The sequence below is a fragment of the Schistocerca americana genome, chromosome 11, assembly GCF_021461395.2.
Source record: "Schistocerca americana isolate TAMUIC-IGC-003095 chromosome 11, iqSchAmer2.1, whole genome shotgun sequence".
In the NCBI taxonomy this organism is placed as follows: Eukaryota; Metazoa; Arthropoda; class Insecta; order Orthoptera; family Acrididae; genus Schistocerca; species Schistocerca americana.
The window spans coordinates 181,932,023-181,945,817 of record NC_060129.1 but is presented as its reverse complement, the minus strand read 5'-3'; the positions used below and the strand labels follow the sequence as shown (position 1 = coordinate 181,945,817).

The window sequence follows — 13,795 nt, the reverse complement described above, 5'->3', positions numbered from 1 at the left end:
ATCAGCGGCCTCAACAGTCATTAGACATCATGAGAGAGCAGAATGTGGCACTCCGCAGAACTCACAGACTTCGAACGTGATCAGTGATTATGTGTCACTTGTGTCATGCGTCTGTACGTAAGATTTCCACACTCCTAAACATCCCTAGGTCCACTGTTTCCGATGTGACTGTGAAGTGGAAACGTGAAGGGATACATACAGCACTAAAGCGTACAGACCTACCACCTCTGTTCATTGACAGAGGCCGCCAACAGTCGAAGAGGGTAGTAATGTGTAATAGGCAGACATCTATCCAGACCATCACACAGGAATTCCAAACAGCATCAGGATCCACAGCAAGTGCTATAACAGTTAGGCCAGAGGTGAGAAAACTTCAATTTCATGGTCGAGTGACTGCTCATAAGCCACACATCACGCCAGTAAATGCCAAACGACGCATCGCTTGGTGTAAGGAACGTAAACATTGGACGATTGAACAGTGGGAGAACGTTGTGTGGAATGACGAATCACGGTACACAATGTGACGATCTGATGGCAGGGTGTGGGTATGGCGAATGTCATCTGCCAGTGTGTGTAGCTCCAACAGTAAAATTCGGAGGCAGTGGTGTTCTGATGTGGTCGTGTTTTTCATAGAGGGGCCTTGCACCCCTTGTTGTTTTGCGTGGCGCTATCACAGCACAGGCCTACATTCACATGTTAAGCATCTTCTTGCTTCCCACTTTTGAATTCGGGGATGGCAGCTGGGTCTCTCAACATGATCGATCACCTGTTCATAATGAAGGGCCTGTGGCGGAGTGGTTACATGACAGTCAACCCTGTAATGGACTGGCGTGCACAAAGTTCTGGCCTGAATCCTGCAGAACACCTTTGGGATGTTTTAGAACGCCAACTTTGGGCCAGGCCTCACTGACCCACATCGATACCTCTCCTCAGCGCAGCACTTGGTGAATAATGGGATACCTGATTGAACGTATGCCTGTGAGAGTGGAAGCTGTCATCAAGGCCAAGAGCGGACCACATTGAATTTCAGCATCACCAACGGAGGTCGCAACGAACTTGCACGTCATTTTCAGCCAGGTGTCCGGACACTTTTGGTGACATAGTGTATGTGTGGACAACCCCTCAGCAACGCTGCCTGTAGTGAGCTGCGTCCAGGTCCTCACGTGAACACGCCTGGCCACACTCCACCTCTGTTCCTCTCTGTGTGTGCAGCCCGCCAGCTCCTGCCGACAGCAGGCCCACCACCACCACTGCGGACACCCATGGCCAGCCCCACAGCCAGACTCCTGCTGCAGCTCCGCAGCCCACGGCTGCCCAACACAGCAGCACTGGACCACCTGATGACGACGTCGTCTCCCGTCTGCGGTGGGTTCCCTCACTACTCACACACACACAAATTACCTAGAAAATCTAAAAAGTAAATGTATTTTAAATACTAGTAAGCTGCCTCTGCCTTTCAAACTGCCCATGAGTTTTCATTCAAGGTTATGAACGCAGTTTATGTAAACGCAAGATAAGAAACTCGATTCCCCATGAAACCATGTGTAAAGGTTTAAACGTGGAGGCAGATGTTTCCACAGTGAGATTTTTCACTCTGCAGCAGAGTGTGCATTGATATGAAAGTTCCTGGCAGATTAAAACTGTGTGCCGCGCCGAGACTCGGGACCTTTGGCGTTCACAGGCAAGTGCTCTAACCGGCTGAGCTAACCAAGCACGTCTCACAACCCGTCCTCTCTGCTTCCAAGGTCCAGAGTTCGAGTCACAGTCTGGCACACAGTTTTAATCTGCCAGGAAGTTTCGTGTATGCAGATACACATGGTGTAATTGGTAGTTTCAGAAAACAAGGTGTTAGGTAATGAATTTGTGAAGGCAAAACATATCAGGAACCCAATTCAGTTTACAAGCAGATCAAATATACAGTTTCACCATTATGTCTATGAACAAATATAGAGTCGGATTATCTAACATCCCTGCTTAACTACGTCTCAGAATTAGAAAAAAAGTTATAAATTGCGTGAAAATGTAATTGCGACTGGGGAAAGCTGTTTCTGTCACTTGAACTCACAGCCTCCTAGCACAGAGATAGATCCTAATCACCACATTTTCTGAAGCAATTGAAAATGAGAAAAAAGATCAAGCAATCAGAAAGTGAAATCTACATGTAAAATACAGCAGGAAACAGACACAGTTTTCCCTAATTTGAAAATCATCATACATCCAAAGTGTATAATAATATGAAGTCAACTGAAGTGCTTGTCACTCGCTGCGGTCTCACCATTGCACCAAAGATAGCTGGCTGAAAGCGCTCATATCTCACACAAGACAAATGTCTGAAATACTACTTCCGAAGGCATTCTGATCGAAACAGAGGTCGAGAAAATGGTGTTTTGTCTTACAAAGCATGATGGAACTGATATGAACACTTTGGTTGACTCAGGTCAAAGCTTTGGACTCCTGGGTTGAGATAAACGAGGACATCCTTGTTTTGGCAAAGGTGAATTCTGCTCATGATCAGAGACGACTCGTGACTGGCGGTCTGTGAATCGACGAGGGGTTAAATGCAGTCATGCACTGCACGAAAAGCTCTTGTATGAAACAGCCGCCTCAGGCTCAATCTAAATGTAGTAGGAATCAGCAAAGCGAAATGGAATGATAATTTGGATATCTGGTCACACAAATGTGGTGTCATATCAACAGCCCCAGAAAATGGTATTATGGGAGAATGGTTTATTGTGAATAGGAGGGTAGGTCAGAGAGTAAGTTATTTCAAACAGCTCAGTGATAGCTTTATCCTCATCATAATCAGCAAATCAATGCCAGCAATAGCTCAGGAACATAATTCAGTGTCACACACAGAAAATGTAGGGAGAGTAAGTATATGACAGCACTGAACTGGTAACTAAGTATGTAAAACAAGATGACGATATAACAATCATGAGGTATGGAAATGCTGTAGTAGGAGAGAATTTAAGGACTGTGCTATGTTACAATGTGGGGTATGTAGTATGAATGAGAGAGCAGAAATAATTCTAGAGCTCTGGTTAAATTGTGGCTGGTAACAAGAAGTACAGTGTTCAAGAAGTAAAAAAGAAGAACTCACAGTGGAGAATGGCTGTTCTGTATGAGCTCCTCAGGACGTGGAGTGGCCTGTTCATATCGCTGTAGAATGGGTAAATGAGTTCCAGTAAACATACACATGCAAAGCAAAATCTTATAGATGACGTTTGTGGCTATTTCAATAATAGATTAACAGTTCTGAGCTCCCCTTCTGTGCTTCCCAGTTTTGTTTCTTTTTTTTCCGTAAAGTGTGGGGATACAGGCTTCTGACTGGTCTGATGTAACTCTCCAGAACTTCCTATCCTGAGACAACCTCTTTACCTCCCAGTAGCACTTGCACCCAAAGTCGTGGCTTATTTCACGCACATATTTCAGTCTTTGTCTTCTCCTACAGTTTTTATTCTCTGTAGCTACCTGCAGTATCACGACAGTTCAGTGATTTCTTCATCTATGTCGAACCAAACTGTCTCTAGTACTTGTCAGGATTTTTCTTATACTCCTACCCTCACCGACTCTACAGTAAGACCCTCCTTTCTTTTCTTACCATTTCACCCCAATTTCAACATCCTTCTATGGCACCTTATTTGGAACACTTCGATTCCCTACTGCTGCTGTTTTCCCACAATCCACGATTCATTTTCGTACAATCCCGTGCTCCAAATATACATTACATGATATATCTTTCCCAAATCAAAGCCTATGTTTTATACCAGTACCATAATTTGGCGAGGAATGCCCTCTTTGTCTGTGCTAGTTTGTATTCTTCAACTACTTTGCTTTTCACACCATGCACAATTATTTTTCCACTGCAGCAGAATTTCTTCATCTCACCTACTTTGTACTCCCCTATCTTGATCATAAGATTATACCAACTCTTATTTCTGTTACTATGTTCCTTCTTTTGCTTATAAATCTAATTTATGTGCCCATTAGACTGTTCATTCTATTCAGCAGCCCAAAGTTATTTCTCAATTTCGCTGAGGATAGCAATTTTGTCAAATGTATCTATCAATGAAATCCTTTCAGCCTGAATTTTAATCCTGCTCCTGACATTACCTTTATCTCCGCCATTGATTCTTTGATATTCAGTTGGAACAGCTGAGGAGGGGACTGCATTCTTGAGTTATACGTTTTTTAATCTAGACAGCTCTTTCTTCTGCTCTTGTTGTTACCTTCTGATTATTGTATATGCATTATATCACCTTCCTTTCCCCATGCCTCATACCCAGTTTTTGAGAATTTCAAACAACTTCCACCATTTTTACATTGTCTGATGTTTTTTAGTGGTAGATTAAATTAATTTCTTGATTTTTATTGTACCTTGCTTCCATTACCTACTGCAAATTCAGAAATCCCTCTCTGGTAGCTTCACTTTTCCTAAATCTAAACTGTAACAGACCCTCATTTCCCTTCCATTCCTCTGTACATTATTCTTGTCAGCAACTTTGATGGATGAGCTGCTAAGTTGACTGAACAAAAGTTCTCGCACTCAGATGCATTTTCTCGCTTCTGGAATATCTGAAGGATATTTTGCTGAAAGTGTGATGGTATGTCTGTAGTCTCGTAGAGTCTACATACTATCTTGAATAATCGTTTGGTTGCCACTTCCCCCAATGATTTAAGAAATTCTGAAGGTATATTATCCAACTATTCCACCTGGTTTGTTCACAAGTTTTCCAAATATTGTTGAACTCTGGATCTAATATTGAATCTTCTATGTTTTTATATTCGAGTTCCATGTCCTAAGGTATTATGTACCTAGTGGTTCCTCTCCCTTAGAGGATTTCGAAATACTCTTCCCACCCATCGCTTTCTCGTCGGTGTTGATTAGCAGCGTTCTTTCGAACTCTCAATGTTGGTGATCTAGAAATTAAACTTTTCTGTGTGCTGAAACTGTCCTTCGAATGACCATTTCCTTTTCGTTTTCTTCTAATTTTTCCTGCAGATATTTTACTTTATGTCCTTGAACTTCCTATTGATTTCACTCCTTAGATATGTGTAATGCTGTATTCCTATCTTTCTTCAGTTTTTTTGTTCTTCCTTCTTTCGTCAATCAATTCAAGTGTTCTTTCCGTTCGCCAATATTTCTTCAGAGTTCGCTTTATTCAGCTGCCTATTTAACTTCTGTGGTTCGTTTTTTATTTAAGAAATCCACTCATGCTGAAATTAACTGCCTAATGTGTTCTTCGTTATTGCTTTATCTACAATGTCAGATAATTTAAATAGCATGTCAAATTCCTTGGCACTTCAGTATCCCACTTATTTACACTTAGATGTTTCTGGATATTACATGTTACAATACAATATCTAATTGTGGAGCCTCTATTCATTGTCCTATAATCTAGGTGTAATCTAACCCGGTCTCCAGGCGTTAACTAAGTATACCTCTGCATCTTGTGATTATCGTCTGAACAGTTAAAAATTACTTAAGCAATGAAGTGCTTATACGTATGTCCCAGGATACGGAGTGTAGACTTCCAGTAACTTTGCCATCCTAAACATGTGTCGGAATGGGGCAAAGAGTACTTCAACAGGGAGTGGTGTGGAGAGAAACAGTTGCTAATTAACGAGCAGGTTCAAGAAAATATGCACTTTAGTGATGAGAGTACATGGTAAAGTAAGTGACTAAAACGTCACTGAACCCTACCAGTGCATTGCCGTTACAACAGTTTGAAGGATAGACACATACTGTGCATGAAGCAGCTTGGTTACTCCTTGGTAAAGTTTCGGATTCCACACATCAGGGATTGATTCAGACACACAGTCCTTGCAAGTTCTAACGTCTGTCCATTTCGAGATGAAACATCAGCATTGCTACTATTCCATGTCAGATTGTGGGTCTGTGTGAACCAGTCAACTCACCAGAGGGAGGCAAAGGCCCACCACTTCCACCATGGCCACACCTAGTAAAGCACTGTGGGATTCAAAACAACTTGCAGGCTGTTGAAAACAGTGGAGTTGTTCAAAACTCACGTTTTCTACCTTGCCATTCGATAGGATGCAATAGGTAGCTTTTCATATAAATTATCAGCATGTTAAGATTATTTTTAAATACCTATATAAAGTGTTTATTAGATCATTAATTTTTCGTCTCTTTGCATGGACTTATTTTAAACTGTAACATCTATCTTGTCAGAATTGGAAAACAATATTGTTTTTATTTGATTTTTCCTTTGTAGAGAAGTTGCCACATTTTATTATTAAACTCTTGTGGCACACAGTTTGCCGTATGAGAATACAGATATTCTCTGCTAGGATGAGTAAAGAGAGGTTTTCTGACACAAGTGACACTTTCTTATTTCTTAGTACATATATTGGCGCCATGAGGCAGACAATCAGTTCAGGAAGCCTATGTTTGCTTGACAGGAGTATTTATAATGCTACTATAGAAAGCAGCATGAAATATTAGTATACACTCACACTCTACAGTTGGTGCAGCTTGTGTGTGTGTGTGTGTGTGTGTGTGTGTGTGTGTGTGTGTGTGTGTGTGTGTTTTCCCTCCTTTTTACTTTAAGTGTGCACATGGAGTTAGGTGTACACTATTATAGGTCTCAGTGCATTTCGTGCATATTTGAAAGTATGGATTCGCTAAAACATAGCGTACATAAAGCATAGCCGACATAATGCCCCGATATCTGAAATGTTCTGACAAAATCTCTTGTGTACAACAGAAAATTTTCCTGTTTGGTGCGGCTGCGACCTGAAATTTTCCAGTAACTGGACTGAACTTGTTTGCTTCTATGTCAGGAAAATACATTTAAATACCTGAAGAATAGTTGAATTCTGTGCGCCGTCTTGGGTATATTCAGGAAGGACTGCCACACTCAGACAACTAGAATTCTCTGCATGAACCATCTGTTTCAGTGAAGACCAACTATTGGTTGGCAGTAACATCTTGGAGTCTGAGGAATTGATTTACATGAATCAATGTGACAAAATGTGATAACTCATTTCGTTCAGAGATTCAGTAAAAGAACTTATAATGGAAAGTGGATGAAGACTCTGATAACGTGGTGCAATAACACCTCTGTACCTCAACCCTCCAGCTGCGGCCGACGTGGACTTTTCCTTTCAGCTGTTTCTGGGGAATTTCGCGAGACCTGCGAATATCGCGTCGGGTGTAATTTCGGCTCTGTCTGCGCTTTGGAACTGCTATTTTATCGTCTGAAACCGCAGGTGCCTCGGTTTTCACGGTATACAGTCCCACTCACATACCACACATATACCTTCAAGTGGCAGCAGTTTCATTCCCGAGCTTGTGTGTGGGACCTTGCTTTGAGATATACAAGACTCAGAATATTTATCAGTATGTTTGTTCTGCTTTTATAACGTTGAACGCGACTTTCAGTTTACCCACTATATTTACTCTCAATGTCAGTTAAGAATCAACTCAAAGTAAGTTTTTGATTTTCTTGTTAAATTACTATAATTATAATCATTCTCATTATCTACTAAAATTTTCCACTCCTTTGGATGGAAAAATCGGAAAATCGTCCACAGTTAAGGAGTTAATCTACATAGGGTTCCACAATCTTTTCTATCGTAGATTGGGGAATATATCAGGTTTGTACCTGCATAGCTGTGCTTTAAGAACTGCTTACAGTTCTCTTGAGTAGTGGGACTGCGTATCCTCAGGAACAATGGGTCCATTGTTCTCCCTATGTAAGCAAACTGCTCACTTAGGTTTTGTTTACTTAAGATGTAATTAATGGCACAAAAGATTTTGTATGAGCAATTTTACTGATAGGCGTATGTTATTCTGTCACAAAATATAATTTTAACATTGTATGGTACGCTCAATGAAAGTTCTCAAACACACTTTAGAAGTGTCCGGTAAATGACAGACAGTTCTGCATACCGGTATTGATTCACAGCTTTCACAACTCGACCAGCAATAAAAGATAGTCTGGATTGCCTTCCTTTGAGGCATCATCTGTCACACATTATTGTCAACGTTCCTGTGCAGGCTACAGAAGCTGGTAGCAAAAGTATTGCACATGTCACCCTCAAAGCAGTTTCTTATATTTACGCAAAAGGATTTTGTGGAGTGGTACCCATGCTTGGAAAGACTCTAATTTTTCTCCCTTGATGGTATGTTACACTTTCTTCTACACAATATCGATCTGGTACAATCATTTCAACATGCCTTAAAATTCCCTTGATGTTGCTGTACAGCCTGCCTGATGAGGACAGCAAACAGCATATTAGAACAGGAGTACATTGTATGCAGGCTACAAAACGTGTTTACTGCACATTTCTTGAATCAACCCAAATAATGGAAGCGTCCCAGGCTTTGTAGATGGTGACAAACTACGTAAGTGATAGCCTGACATCATCTTAGATACCCACAATTTTCTCATAATGTTGGCAATCACTACAAAAATTTAGTAGTCAGAAAATGCCAAAATCACCAATGTTACAAAAAAGCGATTTAGATAAGCTTTGTGGAAATTGCTGTGCTATTTATGGCAGAATTGTGAATCCTGTCACAGGAAACAAAAGGAAAGCTCCACACAATGGAGACAATGTGTTGGAGAAAGCGTTGCAAAACCTAAATAACGGACAGGGTAGGGAGTTGTGGAATCAAATGAATGACAGTAAGATACTCAACATGAGTATTGTGAACAGAAAAGAAGAAACTGAAGTGGTGTAGCCTTTAGGTCTGTGCATGAAAGCATGGGGCATAGCAGGCTGACTTAAGCTTCCTCTACTAATGCTTACATTCCTCAGTATGTACCACAAATTTGATCTCTGATGTAGGGTAAAGAGCAATGTGGCGTAATAAAGGAAAACCAGACAAAGTAGCTGCAGTATTCAAATCCATAAATTGCGATGTCTTGAGAGTTATTCGGCTATAAATTTGTTTCCACACACTAGTCTAGGTTCGCTAGCTCTTGAAAAAGAGCTGTGTAGTATCTCAGGCTCGTTAAATGCACAAAATAATGTTCATGTTTATTTATTTCACTGAAAATGTACATGTGACAGGCATCCATATTGAACCAATGATCTATTGGATAACCACATCAAAAAAGTCAGTATTTGATTTACTATCTCATTACACACTGTGTACACGCTCATACGTTCTTAAACGCTTAAAATGTTAAGATTAACTCTTCACGAACTCTCCAATGATTGCACCACAAATTCTGATGTCACAATTATACCCAATTAATAATATTAACTGAAACCAGCATCAAATGGATATACATATTTCAGAATATTTATGCTGGCTTCAGGTGTAATTTAGGTGTCACATTTTGCTCTTATGATCATTAGTACTATTTGCTTAAGAAAATAACCATCGACAGCTGAAGTAGGGAGGTTATAAAATGCGAAGTGGCGGTAGAAGGAAAAGCATTTCCCAGAAAGAGTAATTTATTAACAACAAATATAAATTTAAATGTTGACAAGTCTTTTATCAAGGTAATTGTCTGGATTTACCTAGTATGGAAGTTCATAGTAAACAGTTCAGGCAAGAAAAGAGTAAAATATTTTTTTGCACAATACAACTTTATCATTGTTAAGATTTGGTTTAAAAATAAGGAAACGAGATTCTAAACGTAAAAGACATATGGAGAAACCAGGAGATTTCACATTATGACATAATAGTAAGTCAAAGATTTCGAAAGCAGTGTTATGAACTGGAAATTGTTTCCAGGGACAGATATGCAGTTTGAACTTAATTTATAGTTCATGAACTACATATTAAAAATGGCGAAACTTCAGAAAACTAGGAAATTAATGACCTAAGTCCTGAATTATTTAAAAGGACCGGAGTCTGTTGAAGGTTTCATAAAGATTATTTGGAAATTATTGCCTGAAACGGAAGAAAGGAATAAAACAGAACTGAAATGAGTAGCCTTAAGAAAGGAAACAGTAAAGTCATCTGAAGGTAGACAAAATGACACAGTACAGACACAATCTTTGGTTAGCAAAAAAGGTAATGGATTTGAAGAAAGAAGCAAACATAAAAATGTAGAGAATTAAAGCGTCTATAGGGAATCAGAAACTTCTAAAACATTAGATTGATGGTAAGTGCAAAACAGCAAAGAACTATTGATCCCAGGAGAAATTACCTGTCTCGTCATTAAATAGGAAAGACTAAGAAGCATTTTCCCCCATGAACCATGGACCTTGCCGCTGGTGGGGAGGCTTGCGTGCCTCAGCGATACAGATGGCCGTTCCGTAGGTGCAACCACAACGGAGGGGTATCTGTTGAGAGGCCAGACAAACATGTGGTTCCTGAAGAGGGGCAGCAGCCTTTTCAGTAGTTGCAGGGGCAACAGTCTGGATGATTGACTGATCTGGCCTTGTAACATTAACCAAAACGGCCTTGCTCTGCTGGTACTGCGAACGGCTGAAAGCAAGGGGAAACTACAGCCGTAATTTTTCCCGAGGACATGCAGCTCTACTGTATGATTAAATGATGATGGCGTCCTCTTGGGTAAAATATTCCGGAGGTAAAATAGTCCCCCATTCGGATCTCCGGGTGGGGACTACTCAGGAGGACGTCGTTATCAGGAGAAAGAAAACTGGCGTCCTACGGATCGGAGCGTGGAATGTCAGATCCCTTAATCGGGAAGGTAGGTTAGAAAATTTAAAAAGGGAAATGGATAGGTTAAAGTTAGATATAGTGGGAATTAGTGAAGTTCGGTGGCAGGAGGAACAAGACTTTTGGTCAGGTGATTACAGGGTTATAAATACAAAATCAAATAGGGGTAATGCAGGAGTAGGTTTAATAATGAATAAAAAAATAGGAGTGCGGGTTAGCTACTACAAACAGCATAGTGAAACGCATTATTGTGGCCAAGATAGACACAAAGCCCATGCCTACTACAGTAGTACAAGTTTATATGCCAACTACCTCTGCAGATGATGAAGAAATAGATGAAATGTATGACGAGATAAAAGAAATTATTCAGGTAGTGAAAGGAGACGAAAATTTAATAGTCATGGGTGACTGGAATTCGTCAGTAGGAAAAGGGAGAGAAGGAAACATAGTAGGTGAATATGGATTGGGGGGAAGGAATGAAAGAGGAAGCCGCCTTGTAGAATTTTGCACAGAGCATAATTTAATCATAGCCAACACTTGGTTCAAGAATCATAAAAGAAGGTTGTATACCTGGAAGAATCCTGGAGATACTAGTAGGTATCAGATAGATTATATAATGGTAAGACAGAGATTTAGGAACCAGGTTTTAAATTGTAAGACATTTCCTGGGGCAGATGTGTATTCTGACCACAATCTATTGGTTATGAACTGCAGATTGAAACTGAAGAAACTGCAAAAAGGTGGGAATTTAAGGAGATGGGACCTGGATAAACTGAAAGAACCAGAGGTTGTAGAGAGTTTCAGGGAGAGCATAAGGGAACAATTGACAGGAATGGGGGAAAGAAATACAGTAAAAGAAGAATGGGTAGCTCTGAGGGATGAAGTAGTGAAGGCAGCAGAGGATCAAGTAGGTAAAAAGACGAGGGCTAATAGAAATCCTTGGGTAACAGAAGAAATATTGAATTTAATTGATGAAAGAAGAAAATACAAAAATGCAGTAAATGAAGCAGGCAAAAAGGAATACAGACGTCTCAAAAATGATATCGACAGGAAGTGCAAAATGGCTAAGCAGGGATGGCTAGAGGACAAATGTAAGGATGTAGAGGCTTGTCTCACTAGGGGTAAGATAGATACTGCCTACAGGAAAATTAAAGAGACCTTTGGAGAGAAGAGAACCAATTGTATGAATATAAAGAGCTCAGATGGCAACCCAGTTCTAAGCAAAGAAGGGAAGGCAGAAAGGTGGAAGGAGTATATAGAGGGTTTATACAAGGGCGATGTACTTGAGGACAATATTATGGAAATGGAAGAGGATGTAGATGAAGACGAAATGGGAGATAAGATACTGCGTGAAGAGTTTGACAGAGCACTGAAAGACCTGAGTCGAAACAAGGCCCCGGGAGTAGACAACATTCCATTTGAACTACTGATGGCCTCGGGAGAGCCAGTCATGACAAAACTCTACCATCTGGTGAGCACGATGTATGAGACAGGCGAAATACCCTCAGACTTCAAGAAGAATATAATAATTCCAATCCCAAAGAAAGCAGGTGTTGACAGATGTGAAAATTACCGAACTATCAGTTTAATAAGTCACAGCTGCGAAATACTAACGCGAATTCTTTACAGACGAATGGAAAAACTGGTAGAAGCCGACCTCGAGGAAGATCAGTTTGGATTCCGTAGAAATGTTGGAACACGTGAGGCAATACTGACCTTACGACTTATCTTAGAAGAAAGATTAAGAAAAGGCAAACCTACGTTTCTAGCATTTGTAGACTTAGAGAAAACTTTTGACAATGTTAACTGGAATACTCTCTTTCAAATTCTGAAGGTGGCAGGGGTAAAATACAGGGAGCGAAAGGCTATTTACAGTTTGTACAGAAACCAGATGGCAGTTATAAGAGTCGAGGGGCATGAAAGGGAAGCAGTGGTTGGGAAAGGAGTAAGACAGGGTTGTAGCCTCTCCCCAATGTTATTCAATCTGTATATTGAGCTATCAGTAAAGGAAACAAATGAAAGATTCGGAGTAGGTACTAAAATTCATGGAGAAGAAATAAAAACTTTGAGGTTCGCCGATGACATTGTAATTCTGTCAGAGACAGCAAAGGACTTGGAAGAGCAGTTGAACCGAATGGATGGTGTCTTGAAGGGAGGATATAAGATGAACATCAACAAAAGCAAAACGAGGATAATGGAATGTAGTCAAATTAAGTCGGGTGATGCTGAGGGTATTAGATTGGGAAATGAGACACTTAAAGTAGTAAAGGAGTTTTGCTATTTAGGGAGTAAAATAACCGATGATGGTCGAAGTAGAGAGGATATAAAATGTAGACTGGCAATGGCAAGGAAAGCGTTTCTCAAGAAGAGGAATTTGTTAACATCGAGTATAGATTTAAGTGTCAGGAAGTCGTTTCTGAAAGTATTTGTATGGAGTGTAGCCATGTATGGAAGTGAAACATGGACGATAACTAGTTTGAACAAGAAGAGAATAGAAGCTTTCGAAATGTGGTGCTACAGAAGAATGCTGAAGATAAGGTGGGTAGATCACGTAACTAATGAGGAGGTATTGAATAGGATTGGGGAGAAGAGGAGTTTGTGGCACAACTTGACTAGAAGAAGGGATCGGTTGGTAGGACACGTTTTGAGGCATCAAGGGATCACAAATTTAGCATTGGAGGGCAGTGTGGAGGGTAAAAATCGTAGAGGGAGACCAAGAGATGAATACACTAAGCAGATTCAGAAGGATGTAGGTTGCAGTAGATACTGGGAGATGAAGAAGCTTGCACAGGATAGAGTAGCATGGAGAGCTGCATCAAACCAGTCTCAGGACTGAAGACCACAACAACAACAACAAGAAGCATTTTCATAGAAATGACAGAACACTGAATCTGACTGGTGTATATGAAAAGAAAGCTTTTCATTGAAACAGCATCATTAACAGCCCTATTTGTACATTATATTTTCAGAAAAAGTGTATGTATGTGTGCGCGCGTGTGTGTGTGTGAGTGTTTTTGAGTGAGACCGATTGGTGGCTATTAGGTTTATCAGTTGTAATGTCTCACTTGGCAGAATAACAGAATGAATTTGTTCTGTAATGTCTTTAGTTTATAAAAGATTTTGTTACCTTTTACTCTTGAGCAAAAGCTACACACAGTTTGTAGCAGGCTTGTCTGCTTTGCTCAT

General features: G+C 40.3%; 1 protein-coding gene across 1 annotated transcript in view; it reads left to right on the top strand.

Annotated features, from left to right (window-relative positions):
• Nucleotides 1-13,795, top strand: part of LOC124554025 (ankyrin repeat domain-containing protein 17-like) — a 41,956-nt gene that overhangs the window by 23,613 nt on the left and 4,548 nt on the right. The window contains exon 3 of the mRNA XM_047128051.1: nt 1,213-1,365. Coding sequence (XP_046984007.1) covers nt 1,213-1,365 — 153 coding nt within the window. The remainder of the gene's footprint in view (nt 1-1,212; nt 1,366-13,795) is intronic.